The 17,192-nt window shown below is 37.6% G+C and overlaps 1 protein-coding gene across 1 annotated transcript in view; it reads left to right on the forward strand.

Annotated features, from left to right (window-relative positions):
- The window catches only part of NBEA (neurobeachin), an 853,790-nt gene that overhangs the window by 427,128 nt on the left and 409,470 nt on the right, over positions 1-17,192 (forward strand). The window contains 1 exon segment of the mRNA XM_030563353.1: positions 12,245-12,306. Coding sequence (XP_030419213.1) covers positions 12,245-12,306 — 62 coding nt within the window.

Genomic DNA, 17,192 nt, shown 5'->3' on the forward strand with positions numbered 1-17,192 from the left:
GAGTCCCACTGCATCCATTACTTATTACATAATTTGAAAGAAGTTGTTTTATTTTCCTAGGAGACAGCTCTGTGTGTGTGTGTGCGCCTTGAACAAAGTCCTAAATCTTCTGTGGGAAGTTTTTGGTATGTACCTGACTATCAGTAGTTCAAAAGGTTGGGCTTCTGACCTCTGTGTGTCCCATATAGGGTTGTTGTTTTTTCACTGGTTTCCCAAACTGATTAGTTTCTTCAGGGCTCTTATAAGATACAGATCTTTGTCTTGGAGTTTGTCCTAAGATATAGTTTAAATTGTGACTTAAAGATCTTGTGCAAGCCTCCCTTTGGCCATATGGACAAGATGGTGATTTCTGATTTTAGCTGTTGTTTAGTCAGTAACCTTCTATAGTCATTCTCACGTAACAACCTAGTATATAAAATAAGGTGACTTTGATTATGTTCCTTTGTGCATAAGTACCTTCCCCCCACACCCCTTTCTCAGATGACAGGGTATAACGGTTTCACTGTCTGGATTCATGGAAGGGCAGCAAAGTTTTGCCTTACTAAGAATCTAGAATTTTGGGTAGATTAATGGCTGTTGGACATTTTGGGGCATCCACAATAGACCAAGCCAAAGCTATCCTGTCCAAATAGATTAAAACTTTTATTAAAGAGGTCCATGTTGACATCTGTTTTTCTATGTTTTGAGTCTTGCAGACAAAGCTCCACAGAAAAACTACACTTTCCAAGCATCTCCAGTGTATGGACTTGCTCACATTTTTCTTCTAATTAATATATCATTAACCAGACTTAACATTCAGAGGGGTAACCATGTTAGCCTGGATCTGTAAAAAGCAACAGAGAGTCCTGTGGCACCTTAAAGACTAACAGATGTATTGGAGCATAAGCTTTCATGGGTATGCGTCTGACGAAGTAGGTATTTACAGACTTAACATTATTATTTTACAGCACCCAAAATTGTCAGGCACCTTACAGTATATATAAATTACAAGTATTCCCTATCTAAAAAGCTTACAATCTATTTTCACACAAGATACAAAAAGGGGTTTAAAGAAAATAAGGTGATAAGGTTAGAAAAGAACCATAGGGATTACAGAAAGAGTGATTGGTCACTAATAAGTGCACAAGGTTTGTGAACAGAGTAGTTGATACTTTAAGAAACAGTTGTATGAGATGCACACAAAAAGGGTATTGAAACTGGTATCATTTGCATTGTAGTGATTGGATTAAGAGATGCAGGAGAAAACATTAGCATCCATATTTTACAAGGAAGTTGAGGCAGAATCAAGACATGGGTGGCATGAAGACCATAAAGGGGAACGTTGCAGTAATCAAGATTGACAGTAATCGAGATTGATCACGAAAGTTTTTACTATCTAGACACAGAGGAAAAAAGTTAGATTTTATAAATGATATGGAGGAAGAAGCATCAATATTTGGACAAAGCCTAGATTCAAGAATCATATTCAGGGAAAACTGAAACTTACTGATCAGAGAAGGTATGGTTAAATCCTGAATTAGAGAAGTTTGGAAGGATAACACCAAGAAAGATTTTGTTGAAAGGTATTTAAAAAAAAATAGCAGTAATACATAGTTAATTTCACAATCTGTCGATCATGCTTTTTATTTAGCTCGCCCTATACTACCACACTTAAATATTTATATGCATATTCTTAGCTAAATGCTATTTTTCCATTTTAAGATACAATTTGGTGGTTGAAGGGTTAGTAACTGAGCTCTTTCAAATTGCAGCAGTTTTAAACTTGGTAAACAAGTTGTCTAACCACTTGCCAATGTTACTTGAGCGTAAATGTTAGGAAGTTATCAAGCCTGTTTTATTTACCAATTAAAACAAACTACTCTCTCCCCTCCCCCACAGACTTGGATACATTTTTATACAATAAAAAAAGACTGCAACAAAGGTATAAAGAATATACCCCATGCATACCTCATGGCCCCCCATATACATGCACACTGGGAGGCTGCAGAGCCACCGTGCATCAGTTGCTGCTCTGGGCAGCTGGGATTTGAATGGAGCACGAGAGTCTCTTCCCCACACATGCTAGTCATATGGGGATTTTCCCCTTTACCTTCCTCTTCACACAGACTCTGAACTCACCACCACCCAAGTCTCCCCTTTCCCCTGTGCCAAAGGGAGCATACTTGTGTCATGAATCTCTAAAGTGGGTTCAGCAAAAAATCATTTTGGGAACCTCTGGTCTATGGAGACATTTTTGTAATAGCAAATCACAAATAATGAGGGCAAAAGAATTTCAGTCCATCAGTGGAGACAACCATAGGATGGCAAATGAAGGAGGCAAAGTGATGTCAATGCTGGTTTCTGGGGAGCTGATAACAATACCAGGACTGATACTGTCATTGAAATAAAGGAAACTGAAACACAAGAAATAAATATTTCAAAATAACTGAGATTTGGGATGGTAAATTCTCCATCACTGATTCTTTACTCAAGTTTGGATATCTTTTTTAAAAGATAAGCTTTAGTTCATCCACAAATTATGGGCCTAGATACAGGAGTTACTGGGTAAATTTATGTGGTCTGTGTTGTGCAGGAATCATAATGGTCTTTCTGATCTTTAAAATATACGGATCTTTAAAACTGCATGAGGACCTCAGGACTGTGCTGTGCTAACTGCTTGCAGCTCAGCTGATTCCACTCCTTATCTGTCCAAAAGTGGTAGATCAAAAGTGCGCAAAGAAATGTTAGTGAATATGAATGAGAAGATATAGAGGTGTGATCACTGGGTTTTTAATTGCTGGTATAGATGTGCTGAAAGAGGACTTCAGAGTAGATTGATACGTGAATTTAGTTGCTCTGATAATTTAGGGACAAATTCTGATACTTTTACTCACATTTAGTAGCACCTTACTCCAAAAGTGGTCTCATTCACTTCAGTCGATACCTAAATTGGTGCCTTAAAACTAACTTTTAGGGTGCTATTCTCCTGTAAAAGGGGAGATTGTTTTTTTTTTGTACCATTGGTGGTTAGGGGGTGTCATATTAATAGATTCTTGATTGAGCTATGTCAGTTACACCAGCTGAAGATCTGCCCCCTTTGTGTCAGTTGGAGAAGACAAATGAATACAATCTGTCACTGCAAAGTATTTTCAGAAGTGCCCAGAGCTAACTATTTTTACTAGAAGAAGAAAACACAAATACAAGTACAACACATTAAGAACATCAGTAACTGATGTCTTACTGAAGAATTACCAGACGTGGTAAATGACAAAATGGATGATATTTGAAAACCTTTTTTTGCAATGTTATAAATTAAATTGTGTGTGGTGGTTTAATGGATTAAGTGTTTTCTTCTCCATTTGATGTACGAGCAGTGTGTATATATATATATATATCTTCCATTCACATTAATGTACCTTGGACAAAAATTCTAGTGAGAGACTGGATTCCTAAAAGTAATGTGGCACCAATTTGTGTAATATTTGAATTATAGCTCATGAGATAGTGTGAAAGCCTGTAATTTTTAAGAGTAAATTACTATATTGTACTAAATCACCTTCCTATAATCACTGTGTTGTAGTGTTTTTTGCCATTCTGTTACTCTTCTACCTGTGTTACGTTTGTACTGTAGGTTCCCTTTAGTAACCGGAGTGGCTAAGGATATGTAGGTATTCCTTCTTTTAGAAAGAATATTTGAATCTTGTACAAATCCACAGGCTTTTTTCCTGTAAGACTAGAATTAGAATCTATTTCTTACATCTTAGCCCAAATTGAACTGACAATTTGAGGCAATATGTGTTGTTTACATGACTTATCAATGCTCACAGTTCTTAAGATAGGAGTTCCAGAAATCCCCACAAACTTTGACAAGAGACTTCCTTAGTGACCTGTTTGATGCCTAAGAAACAAGGTGATGGCTTTTCTATATATAGGATACTAGCTTCAGAGAATAACAGTTACACATGTTGTACAGTACTTGGTACCAGGACCAAACGAGACTGAGATGTAAACATAACAATTTTTATTAACTATAAATACACTGGGTCAAATTCATATTCACTTAAATGACACCTCTCATTAGCAGCCCCTTGTGCTCCATTGGGGATATACCCCTTGTGAGGGGACAGGCTGTGATGCTTATGCAGCCCATCTCCCATGGTGTTTAGCATAGGGGCAGATTTAATTTGCACTGGGACTCTCCATAGGAATTCTGCCAGCTAGAGGTGCTGAAGATCAGTGCTCAGTCAGTGACCCTGACTCTACCTGCCACATTTTTGATGGGTGCCAACTTCTTGGACTGCAGTGCCCCCTTCCCACCCACCCAGTTTGTGAAGTTGTAGCTGGTCTGGGCCACTACTGGCATTTTCCCAGCAGATTTTCCACCGTTACTGAATGTTTGACAGGCTTTACACTATTGGCAAATCTAGCCCCCAACATAACCCAAATACATACAAACTATGCAATAATGTCAGTTCTGAAATCCATCTTTCAAAGTAAGCCTTGCAAAGGGTTATATCCTGCTCCATTTTCCTTTTGTATCATCTTCCCCAATACTCCTCTGTCTTTTCCCTGCAGAAGGCACAGCCCACCTGCTTCAGGGAGCCACTAGTATTTCACCAGTACCAAGTTAACAATATTTCTATAAAAACCTGCCATATGGGTTAGTTGGAAAGGGAAGGTTTTCTCTACTGCTGGCTACTGTTTACGTACTGCTTAATTTATTGTTTTTCCAGAGCTGGGCACAGGCAAGTACCTCTTTCAGTGTTTCTCTGTGAGCTTACTTAAGTCACCTCATCCTTCCAATAACCCTTCACACTTTTTCCCTGTCCAACAGTCAAGCTGTCTCATTTCAAACAATAACTAATTTTATACATATCACACTCGTTTCCAACATTTCCATCTCTGTTGTTGCACTCTTTCTTGAGCTCTGTCTTTTCTATACATCCCTTATCACTTCAGTATTGGCTTACCCTCCGTGTCTCTCTCATAGTCAGTCAATATTACAGTTGAACCAGAGCATTGAATCCAAATCCCTTTGAATGTCAGGTTAGGGTGGGAAATGGAAGGATACAGATTTGAACCCACAAATACAATTTTTATTTTTCCTAAATGAAAACAATTGAAGATTATTTTCTAGCTCCACTTTGGATATGGCCAGAATTCCTCAAGTAAAGAGTTGAAAGATTTTGGCCCTGGAGGAAATTTTACAAGAACTGCTAATTTTGAAACATTTTGCCATTTTCAACCAAAGTCTCACAATACATTTGTAATAGATTTAATGTTGTTAAACCCAAAATCCTGCTCCAATCACTAATACGACCCCTCTGACTAAATCTAATATGGATCTCATCAGCACTTTGGTGAACCATCTCTAATAAACACTAATAAAATACAATGGAAAGGCTTAATACAGTTGGGTAGTTGTAATTATCTGTGCTGTGTCAGGTAGAGAGATCCATGTTTGGTTTCCATTCCATCCCTGGTTACACAGGCCAGGAGGGACTGTGGGACTTGTGGTGGAGAAAGAGTGCGCAGCTCCTGTGGAAGGGGAGTGTCTTGTGATACTCGGTAGCAATCCTTACAGCTAAACTAAAGGAATTTAGGTTTGTTACAAGGACACGGAAGACCCTTTATGAGTGGGAAAGATATCAAAAATAGCCAATAAGAAGTTAGCAGAGAAAAGAAAAGGTGTATTACGTTCAACCAAATATTTGAGTTTTAAGCAATGTTATTCATTTCCAAAAATTCTTAATCTCATGCATTTTCCACATGGTAATAAAAATAATGCATATAACTATAATATACCTTTGTTTCTCCACACATGCTTATATTCTATATAGAGCTGCTTAAGTTTTGAGTATATGCCATGAGTTGGTGAGAGTGTCGATTTTTTATGTGAATTAAGTCTATAATAAGTAAGCTTCTCTCTCGCTTTCTGCATAAACATATCTGAGACTTGCTCAGTTAATTAGAAACTGTAATTCAGTTAGTTATTTGCAGGTTCTAATGATCTGATTTATTAAGAGTTTTTTTCTAAGCTCCATAAAGTATATAAAACATTTTTCATGATAATATTACCATTGATTCTAGTTCAATAAGGTTTTAAGTTAACCCAAAATAAAATAATTGAAAGAAACTGCAGACAAACCTTGATAAAGACCAGACAAAATAGTGATGGTATTTCAGTTAGACTCCTACACACATTGTATTAATAATAATAAAAAGATGTTCAAAACCATGATCTTATTTCATAAGGTGTTTTTTTAAAAATGAGGTTATCAACCTCCTTTGTATTTATTCAGAAAAGAAATTCATACAGATTGACGAGTTCAGCATAGTGAGTTTAAAGTTTTGAAGCTTTCATTGTATTAATGTCACAGACATAACCTACAATACTAAAGTTGAAATTAATCTTTTTTATGCATTAATAGGTCACAGTGATGGCAAAAAAATATAATTAGCATATATTAAGGGGCAACTGAAGAGCACTGAAAACCCAGAGCATTTCCAACTAATTACTAGCCATATATCATTTATTACAGATTAGCGAAGGTCATGCACTTGGTGCCCCCAGTTACAGCATCCATACATGTGATCATTGTTGCCATCAAGCTGCAGAACTTGATGGTTATATTTAATGAACTGAGACTAGATGATGAAGGAAAGAACTAAGAAGAGAAAATATAGACAGCATGTAGTCCATTCAGTTGAACAATGACCTTTTTAACCTTGATGTATGCAGGAAGTATCTACTTGTATTTTAATAATTATGTTAAGCTTCATTAATAGCATTTGATATAGATTGTATAGGGACAACCCATCTACAGCTGAAAAACACAGGCAACAGTTGTTTCTTTCAAATTACAACACATTTTATCACTGGAGCTATGTGGCGGGGAGGAGAGATGTGTGTTTTCCACAGTCTCAAATGCCACAGTTTTGTAATGCCTCTGTCCCTCTAATTTGCTGTAGCAGTTTGTACCCAATGTAATGACCGTACAATTTCTAAAAATCACTTTGAAATAAGAATGATGCATAGATGACTTGTGCCTCCCCAGACTGGGGGGATGGGGCACAATCTAAAGGGGAGGACACATGACTGCCCCACATGTCTCCTCTGCCCAGCAACCCTCTGCACCCAGCCTGGGGCCAACACGCTCTCCCCACCCTATGTTACCTGTGGGGGTGGAAAGGGGGGCTTGTCTTTCTCTCGCTGTACCTACCCCCCAGCATGCTCTCCCAGGCGGCCGGGATGGGCAGGGCAGAGCCAGTAAAAGGATGTTTCGCGCCTTAGGCAAAATTTCCACCTTGCACCCTCCCCTCCACCCCACCCCCACACCCTGAGGCAACACCCCCCCAGCAGCCTCCGCCCTGAGGCGCCCCCCTTGCGGCAGCTCACCACCCTCCGCCCTGAGGCACCCCCTGTCTTCACCCCGAACACGCCATCGCTGCTTCACTTCTCCCGCCTCGCAAGCCTGGGAGGCGGGGGAATTGAAGTAGCTATGGCATGCTCGTGGAGGAGGCAGGGCATGGGTGAGCTGGGGCAGGGAGTTCCCCTGTGTGCTGCTCCCCCTTTACTTGCTGCAGGTGGCCCTCCTTGTGCTCTCCTGCCCCAGCTCCCTCTGCCTAAATGCCGGCGTGTACCGGGGCGGCCGAAGATCCTGCCGCCGTGGTCGCTGCCAAAGAAAATGGCGCCCCTCCAAATCCTAGTGCCCTAGGCGACCGCCTAGGTTGCCTAAATGGTTACACTGGCCCTGGGGCAGGGAGTGGGACAGAGCCACTTCTCAGGCAGCTGAAGCTGGCCTCTCCAGGTCACTGCTCTGTGCAACATGGCAGCTGCCTGAGACAGAGCCTAGCTGAGGAGGCAGTGGTGGGACAGGGGCCAAGTGAGATGGAAACATGCCAGGGTAGAGGTGGGGGGCGGGGGCTCCGGCTCGCTCAGCCTCTGTCCCTAGCAGCCCTGCCTGAGCAGGGAGCGGAAGCTGCCACCTGCCTGGCCAGACTCTCTCAGGCAGCTGCTGCACTGCACAGAGCAGTGACCCTGAGTGGCAGGTGTGAGAAGTGGCTGATCCTGCTCCTTCCACTCCCTGCCCAGGCCTGGCTGCTGGGGACAGGCGCTGAGTGTACCAGGGGGTAGACACAGCAGGAGAAGGGCAGAACCCCTCTTCCCTCTCCCCACAGCAAGCCAAGCAGCAATCTTGACTCTGCATGTCCCCCCCCCCCCCCCCCACGCATTGCCTATGGAATGATGCTTATTTCATTTAAAGAAGGGTAAGCTAGCAATTCAAGCACAAGATTGGGACTAAGGAGACATAAATTCTGTTCCTATATGTGGCACAGAGTGACCTTTGGGGAAGTGACTTCACTAATTTTTGCCTTACTTTCCTAGCTGTAAAATGGGGATACAATTTCCTTTCTCCCAACTTTTGCCTGGCTATTTAGACTGTGAGCCTTCAGGGGAGAAAATGTCTGTTACCTGTGTGTTTGTACAGTGCCTAGCACAGTGGGACCCCGATCTCAGCATGGACCTCTGAGTACTATCATAGCTAGAAGGGGTTGCATGCTCCCTGTGTGCCTGCTTCCCTTTCCTTTCTATTTCAGCGACTCCCTGCAAATCTGCTCCCCAGTCCCTCATGCCAGGGGCTCTGTATGTCCCCAATTCTCCTGTTCCTTCCATATGAGGGTTTCCTATTCTCCATGCCAGTGACTCTCTGTACCTCCCATTCTCTCTTCTGCCATATGCCAAGTGCTGTGTGTCCCCCCTGCCCCCATGGCAGGGTCTCTATGTGCCCCACCAGTACCCCCTCTGCTATATGCTAGAAGCTCTGTGCATCCCCCTCACTTTTTCTTTGTTACTGCTCTTGTGATAGCCCATCCATGTCTAGAGAGTTGCGCACTTCATTGCTTTGTAGTGTGGCCACTCAAACATTCCTGGAACACCGGACATTCTGCTATTCTGGGAATAATGTGGGCCTGCTTCTGTCGGCATGGCCCACCCCTGCTGATGTGACTGCGCATGCAAGGTTATGCTGGACAGAGAGGTGCCATTTTGAAGAATTTGCTGCCCTGCCCCTGCCAGCATGACATTTGCATTCATGGTGTGTGCAGGGTCACACCAGGGGGATGGAAGTGTATGTTCTTCAAAGTGGCATCCTCCTGCCCAATATGGGAGAAATCCATGTACAATTTTGTTTCTGAACCAGATGGAAGAATCTACCTGATAAGAGGACTGTCCAGTTCAAAATTACTAATACCTGTCTCTTCCTAAGGAAGGAATGGAAGGGTTCCCCTAAGGAAGGGCGACAAGGAATGGATCCCTTGATGATTACCTGTTCCGTTCATTCCCCCTGAGGCACTTGGCAGTGGCCACCATCAGAAGACAGGATCCTGGGCTAGATGGACCTTTGGTCTGACCCAGCATGGTCGCTCTTATATTATGTTAAAATCAGACAAGTAGCCTTCCTATTCAGTAGGCAGAGGCTCCTTGCATACCGCCGCTCCCTGAAACCCCTCCTCCCCCCATTCCTGTGAACTGCCTTACTTCCTCACCTGTTTTCCTGTGTAAATGGTTAAATATTTACAATTTGTAATTTGTTAAATAATTTCCTTTTTTCTGTCTGGGAGATAAGTCATTCAGGGTGTCAACTTTTTAAAATGTAGTGGGATGAGATGGGTGGGGGCAGTGTTATGATGAAAGGTGTTTAATAGCTGTCATTAACTGCCTTTGATCTGTAGACAATTACAGATCTGATTAGTGTGCTAACCAGATGTTAGGGGCTCTGTGTCCTTCAGTTCCCCAGTCTGTTGTGTTTTTTTTTTTTCACCCAAATCAGTACCTGAAATTTTGGAATTGATCAGACACTGTGTTCCAAAGTTATCATATTACATCCAGACAAACAGATAAATGCTATGATGTAGAGCATGAGACCTCACTCCACTAATTTGCTGTAGCAGTTTGTACCTCGCTTCACTAAGCCAATAATAATACAAGGAAGATTTTTCAAAGTTTGATAAATAATGGTAACTTTTTATAGTACAAATAGCTACATTTGCATTGATATGGATTGTAAGTTAGGCAGGTATTGTATTGTGTGCACACTGCCTAATACAAAAGGATCCTGATATCCAATTACTAGCATAATAGAAATAATGAATAATAATTTTGACTTTCTGTCAGATGGAGTCTTGTTCTACTTTTGTTCCACACGCCAAACTTTGGCCATGTCAGTGAGAGCTCTGCACATGACTTAACGCCTATAAAATGCCTTTGGACTTCAGACTTCTAGAGTCTATGAGATGGGCATATTTGTTCTGTGTATAAAATATTTTCCAAATAGTTCACCTGTTTATTTTTGAAAATGTATCAAAGGTATACAGAGGAATCCCTGCAGAAGACCTAATTACTTATCTAACACAGGTATCTTGTCTTTATTCTACTTAATTGTACGTGATGAATGGAAACATTTGTTCTCTTTTTAAAGGACAATTAATAGTTCAAGAAGTAATTTTTGAGAAAATTACTTTAGGAGGAATTCTTTTTTATAATTTATTTTGCCTAAGTCTCACACTGTAAGACAAATTATTTTAATTTTGAAAGGAAATATGTATATGTGGCAGATATAGAATTTTGAATTCCAGTGAACCTAAGTGGATTTATATAGGTGCAAACAGTATATTCTGTCTTGAAATATTCAGAATATCCATGCTAATTGTGTTGATTTAACTGTATAGTCTGGTGATCCTCTTTAGTTTTTCTTTGTCAGATTTCACATAGTTGAAGTAGCCTGCAGGTGAAAAGTGTCCCATTAATCTTTTTGATCCTCTAGCACTTGAGCATAAGAATAGCTGATCAATTACAGCAATTGTCTCCCTAAATGAGCTTTTCACATCTACATCTTATTTCATTAGTTAACTGTCTGCTCAAAGAACTGATAAAATGGAATACTAGTGGCTTCTTACAGCTTGTTCTGTCTTACAATACAATAAGGATGGGGTTGTTAACTTAGCAGGCACAAAAGAGTATTTATCCGCTACCTGCAATAAATATACATGCTATTGTGTAGGAGTATTTTTGTCTCTACGGGCTCTTTGTTGAAACCTACTTAAAACAAAACAATTTGCTTTTCAACTTTCCATTTAGTAACTAGTGCTATGAAGAAACTTTTTCTATATTTGATGTTTTTATTCAGCATCGTAGGAAGCCGTGTCCATGTCCCAAACCATTAAAATGAACGTATATCCTATTTAATTTTAAAATTTGAAACTACTATATTTAAAATTAACAAAATAAATTTGCCTTTCTCCTCCAATACCTATTGTATTTCAAATGGCCAATCCACTATTTAAAATGTATCTTTTACATGCAAAATGTGACACTGATTCTCTCCAAAAGGAAATCTACAGTTCTGATGTTGCAAATAAATATGAACATACTATATTGTAATAATTATTCAGAGTTAAGTATAAAGTTCTGTATATGTAACTATGCTCATGTTGCTTTAATTTGTAAATGATTTAAGAATTACAGATGACAAAATTCATTCATCATGTTAAGTGCTGATTTTATTTTTACTGACACTGTAACTAAGAACATTTTTCTCCTTTACATCTTCAGCCTATATTTTGAGGAAAACAACGTAATATTGAATTATATTAAGACATTTTAGTGGAAGCCTGTAGTTAATTGTATTATTTCGGAAGCACATTAAAAAATGACAGCTATTATGGCAATCATATTTTCCTTAACTTAATATTTTATAATTTCAGCTACATGAAGGGGAAATTTCCAAAAGAAAATCTAACTAGTTACAAAACAAGGGTCTGATCCTGCAAAGACGAGAGTATGAGACTTATGCATATGAATAACTTTAGTCAATGTAGGTTCAGGCCTGCAAAGATTTTGTGGTATGCTCACTGTGTATTTCTATATGAAGTTTTCTTGGATAAGATTGCTTTCTACTAGTCATTGAAATGCGCTAACTCTCAAAAAAAAATTTAAATATAAAATATGATTAAATAAAAAACTCTAACCTACACATGACAATGATTCCAAACAATTGTGTGCTGCTTTCTATACATTTATGTGTATCTGAATCAGAAGTTCTGAAGGCCGTTTTCACTTCAAACTTGTTTCAGTAAATTTGAATGATTGAAAATACATATTACATTGGTTTAAAGGAAACAAATTCAGTTTTATAGAATGTATAAAGTTTTGACAGCTTGATATATGTAACCTTTTAAATTCACTTTTGATTGTTTGTTGCAGGCCTTGTGTGCATGAAGTCAAGTACTTCTGTGGTTGAACTTGTTATGCTGCTTTGTTCACAAGTAAGACATTTTTTTGGCTTTAATTGTATTAGTTTCTTCACACAGTGACATATATTACTAAATTTAGAGTTTGTTATTCTTGCTTATTTTTTTTTCATTCTTTCTATTTGAATATGATGCAAATATAAATGCCATTTCTCACACCTTTCCGTAAAGTGTAATTTCTTGGTACATGTTGTAGAGCAACAGTACATTCATATTGACATACAAAGTAATATTTTCTAAACAGTTATTTGTAAAATATATATGCATATACATTATACACTTTATCCTGTATGCAGAATTTTTGGTCATAATTTCACATGAAACTTTCATTTTCCTGAATTAGTTATTTTTAAAACGTTATTATGTAGTAATATTAACTTTCACCTCTAGGATACATGATGTAAGTTATTGCACATTTGATGTAAGCTTTCAGTCAGTATTTAAAAAGCTGGCTAAAAGGTTATTAATGATCCCTCAGATGCTTGGATTATTTTTTTAATTTTCCATTTTTCCAATGTCATAGGTTCAAATTATTTAACATAATTTTAGATTTCTCACAGAAGCACTCAAAGATGAAAAAACTGAGAATACAAAATTATTAAAAATATTTTGAAAATGAAATAACTTCTCCTGGTGCTTTTGATAATTCACCCCTGGATTTTAATTAAATTTAAAATGTGTTACTGGCTAGATTTCATACATACCTGTAATCTTGTAAAATATAGTTATATTAAAGAATCAACAAATACTCTTTGTTTTTTTAGTTTTCTACAGCAAATATATATTACCCTAATAGAGCCTCAATCCCAAACAGCTTCTAAATTTTCTCACAAGATTTAATTATTTCATATTATTTAACAAATGCACACACACAAATGCCTAAATAACAATTAAATTCATACAGAGTAGTGTGTAAAATGAGGTGCCTCTCTCTATCTCTCTCTCACACACACACACACACACACACACACACACACACACACACACACACACACACACACACACACACACACACACACACACACACACACACACACCCCACTATTACTAAGCTTGTACTTGCTCTTAGTTTGTATTGTAGAATCCACTGTGCATATTTGAAATGTGCCCAAACAATGAGTACAGTATCTAGTGACCGCTTAAATGAAGACTGGTCAAAAGAACAGAGAGCTGAAAATTACTAATATTTACAACTGAATGTAGCTGCTTTTTTTTCAACTTACCTGCTGTTTGCCAGTCTGTAGGTTACGTTTCTTCAAGCCCGTACCCATAAGGAAATCATTAGATCTTGTTTTTCTTTTAGCCAAGATGGATATTGGTTAGGGAGAAGTTAAAGAAAAATACATCACTGGCAGGAATCCTCAGTGGGGTTTGAACTTCAAACCTTCTCCTGCAGGGCACTTGAAAAATTTGTTACCTAATGGTTAAGTCCTGGGTTCAAGGGAAATTCCAAAAGATCCATTAAGGCCTTTGAGTTTCATGTCATGCTGCTTTTTTTTAACAGCTTTTGAAGCCTTTACTTGAGGGAAGGAATAACTTACAATGCCTTCTCCCTTAGTCTTTGGTTTTACTGCAAATCACAGGAATAAAGTGGAATGTAGCATTAGGGTCTAGTGTCTTTGATGGCCTCATCATCTAATCATAGGTTTAACATTACTCATTTGCTGGCTCCAGGAATTCCTGCCATTAAGGGCCCTGGAGATGAAACTTTGCCTCAAATATTGATTGAAAGGAAGAGTGAGGAAATTTAAGCTCTTTCTGCAATGCTTTTTCTTTAGACTTCTTAGTGAAGCTATTAACAAATGTAGCTAAATCAATTTGCTATTTTTATGTATTTTAGAGAAGTTATTTAATGATTCAAAATATCTGTCCAGTTTTTAAAGGTGAAAAAAGGATTTACACAGATTCAGAAAAAATAGAATTATTTACTCAGTTTCTATTTTACCAAAAATTATAATCTTTTTGTATAAAGAAGCTTTCTTTTCTGTACCCAATCACCCACATAAAGAAGAGTTTTTACTGCGTGTCCCCCAAATCTGACATTTCTGAGCATTTAAGGATTGTTCCCTTTGCAGCCCTATTAAGAAGATTTAGAACCCCATTATCAGTAGGCAATTCTGAGATCACTGTTGTAACATTACATTGTTGCCTTCTGACAGAATGGCATGAAATGTTCCAATAGGAATTGGTCAACAGGGGGTTCTAATGTAGTGGTACGACTCTTCTCCCGTCTTCTTTATTAAGCCTGAATATATGACCTCTACAATGAATCTAACCAGCATGGTCCCAGAACGTTGTATGATATCAAGTAGTGCCACCATATTTGCAGTCCCAATATTTATATAAAGTCATTTTATAAACTTGCTTTTCTGTTTAATTTTAAAACTAGCTGTGAAAAAGGTATGCTAAATATTAAAGAATTTGAATATGAAGAAAATAGTTGAAAATATTGGCTAAGAGGAGAGAGACTTTGAGAAACTGCATATATAGAGATAGTGTGGTTCTCAGTGTATGCCACAAAACTGGGAGTCAGGAGACTTGGGTTCTATTCTTAATGCTGCCAATGATTTTTATATAAAATGAGGATAATGGTACCTGCCCTTCTCCATAAGAAGATTTGAGAAGTACAGATTGGAAGCAGTATATGTTTTGTGTGCTTTTTTAAATATTTGTCTTGTAACTAAGGCTTTTTTTGATAACATGAGCAAATCTTTATTTAAAATGGGTATTCAAAATGTATTGCATTCTCCAGATTACTTATAGAAGTTTGCTGTGTGTATTTTTGTCTTTCAAAAGACAGATGATGATCTAGAAATCTTTGAAAAGTAAGATTTTGTTTGCATAGAACAGGGTAACTTTAGACATTGAAAAAGGAAAGGGAAATGCAAAGTTTGTTTTCCTTTCATTTGCTACAGCAAATTAGATGCTTTTATGCTCTTTATGTTAGAAATTCCATTTTAACGACTACAGATTAGCGAGGATGTCAGAATTTTTTTTCTTATCTGAGCTCCTGAATAAACTTAACATTGCCAGTGGCTCGCATCCAAGGTATGGTCTAAATTTACATGAAATATCACATTACAAATGTCTGAAGGTACATGTCATGGATAATTCATTTCATATGGGTAGCCTTTTAGACTGAAGGATATGCAATCAAGTCAATTCCCCCAAAGGAATTTTGAGTCTCTGTGAAAAATACATTTTAAGCTTTAAGGAACTTCTATAGGTATAGTGCATCATTTGGTTTTAATAATTGTTTTCTCTTCTCTCTATTTTTGGTATATCTTTCCCTATTTTTTTCTTTTAACAAGCCGTAATAACACCCATTGCATTAACTAAAAACTAAATTAATTTTAGGTTCATTTTCGTTTTATATTTACATAGAACAAAAATTGTTCTTCAAATACTTAATTTTTTTCCCCTGGAAAATTAGTAATATGTAATAACTTACATGTTCTATAAAGCAGGCATCCGCATGCTGAATGCAGTATATTTTTGTGTAAAAATGATGAAGATGTGTTATTTTTGACAAGATCTGTGCTTGATTGTAGTCTTTGTTCCCTAGTGCTATATGTCACAGCTGTGATGCTGCCTTGAGTGACAGATTCTCAAACCATGCAATTTTTTTAAAAAGTGCTTCACATTAGTTTTTTTCATTATATTTTCTTCTTTGATATGTAGCAGATTTAGATTTCAATATTTTTTCCAAACTTTTCTTCAATACTACAATAGCTTCTAATTATTCCCAGATTTCTTTTAAAGTTTCCCCTCTTCAGAGGTACAGCTTCTACATAAATTGAGTGATTTTATCCCATAGGATTCTTCCAGTTTTTATAATAAAGCCTTATCAGATATCACTTACATTTTTCTGTACCTTATCTGTCAGCAAGAGAGGTTTATTTTCTTAAATACTAAGACATTATTTTTTATTTAAAATACATTACTAGTTCACCTGTTTAAAAGTATAAAGTAACAAATTGAAATTCTTAATAGCTAACAAACTTCAATATTTGGCAGTTTTGAAGTTAAGTTTCATTTATTCTCCTGATTAGCTAAAAGGGATTTTCCCCACTGTGCTTTAAGTTTAATCAGGATCATAACCCAAGGGTCTGCAAAGGAAGCATTTTAAGAGCAACTTGTGTTGCAAGGAAAAGATCTGTTCCTGATTCCTTTTCTTAAGGAAAAACTTGGATTTTAGACATTACATGTTGCATACAAGATCTCCCAGGAGATGCCATCTGGGGAATTATGAGGGAAATTTCACATATAACAAGCAAAAATGATTTACTTATAATTAACAAATAAAACTTCTTATGAGACTCTCAGAGATGAGAACATTTCAAAACTTCAGTCTTGCAGTTCAGGTGTAAATAGGTTTAGAAAATAGTTTCTTTGAGAAGCTGTGGAACTGTAAATGATTTAAAAAAATGAAATTGTGCCAGATTACATTGATCGCGTTAGAGAATTACAGAATTAGTAGACAAATTAAACGTAGTCGATGCAAACACTGGAGTGAATGTACAGTAAAGCAGATATGAGCTTTCTGTTCATTATGGTTTCAAAAGTCAAAATAATATTGGGCAATGTACACAAAGTGGATTGGAGAATTTATAGCCACTCTCTATGACTATGGTGAGATTTCACTTAGAATTCTATGTTTATCTGTGGTCACTTTAACACTAAAAGATGTAGGAAGGCTGAAGGAAATGTATATAAAAACAACAAAAATTCTTAAGGAAGAATGATTGATGTAGGGCTTGGCTATTCAAAAAAGTTTCATTGGTTTTAGTCAGGTATCAGTTAAATTGATTTAGTTAAATGGTGCAAATCCTGGTGTGGACACACTTATTTTGGTTTATTTTGGTTTAGCTTAAGTCAGTTAAGGACAGGTTTAAGATAAA

The sequence above is a fragment of the Gopherus evgoodei genome, chromosome 1 (genome assembly GCF_007399415.2).
Source record: "Gopherus evgoodei ecotype Sinaloan lineage chromosome 1, rGopEvg1_v1.p, whole genome shotgun sequence".
Taxonomy (NCBI): Eukaryota; Metazoa; Chordata; order Testudines; family Testudinidae; genus Gopherus; species Gopherus evgoodei.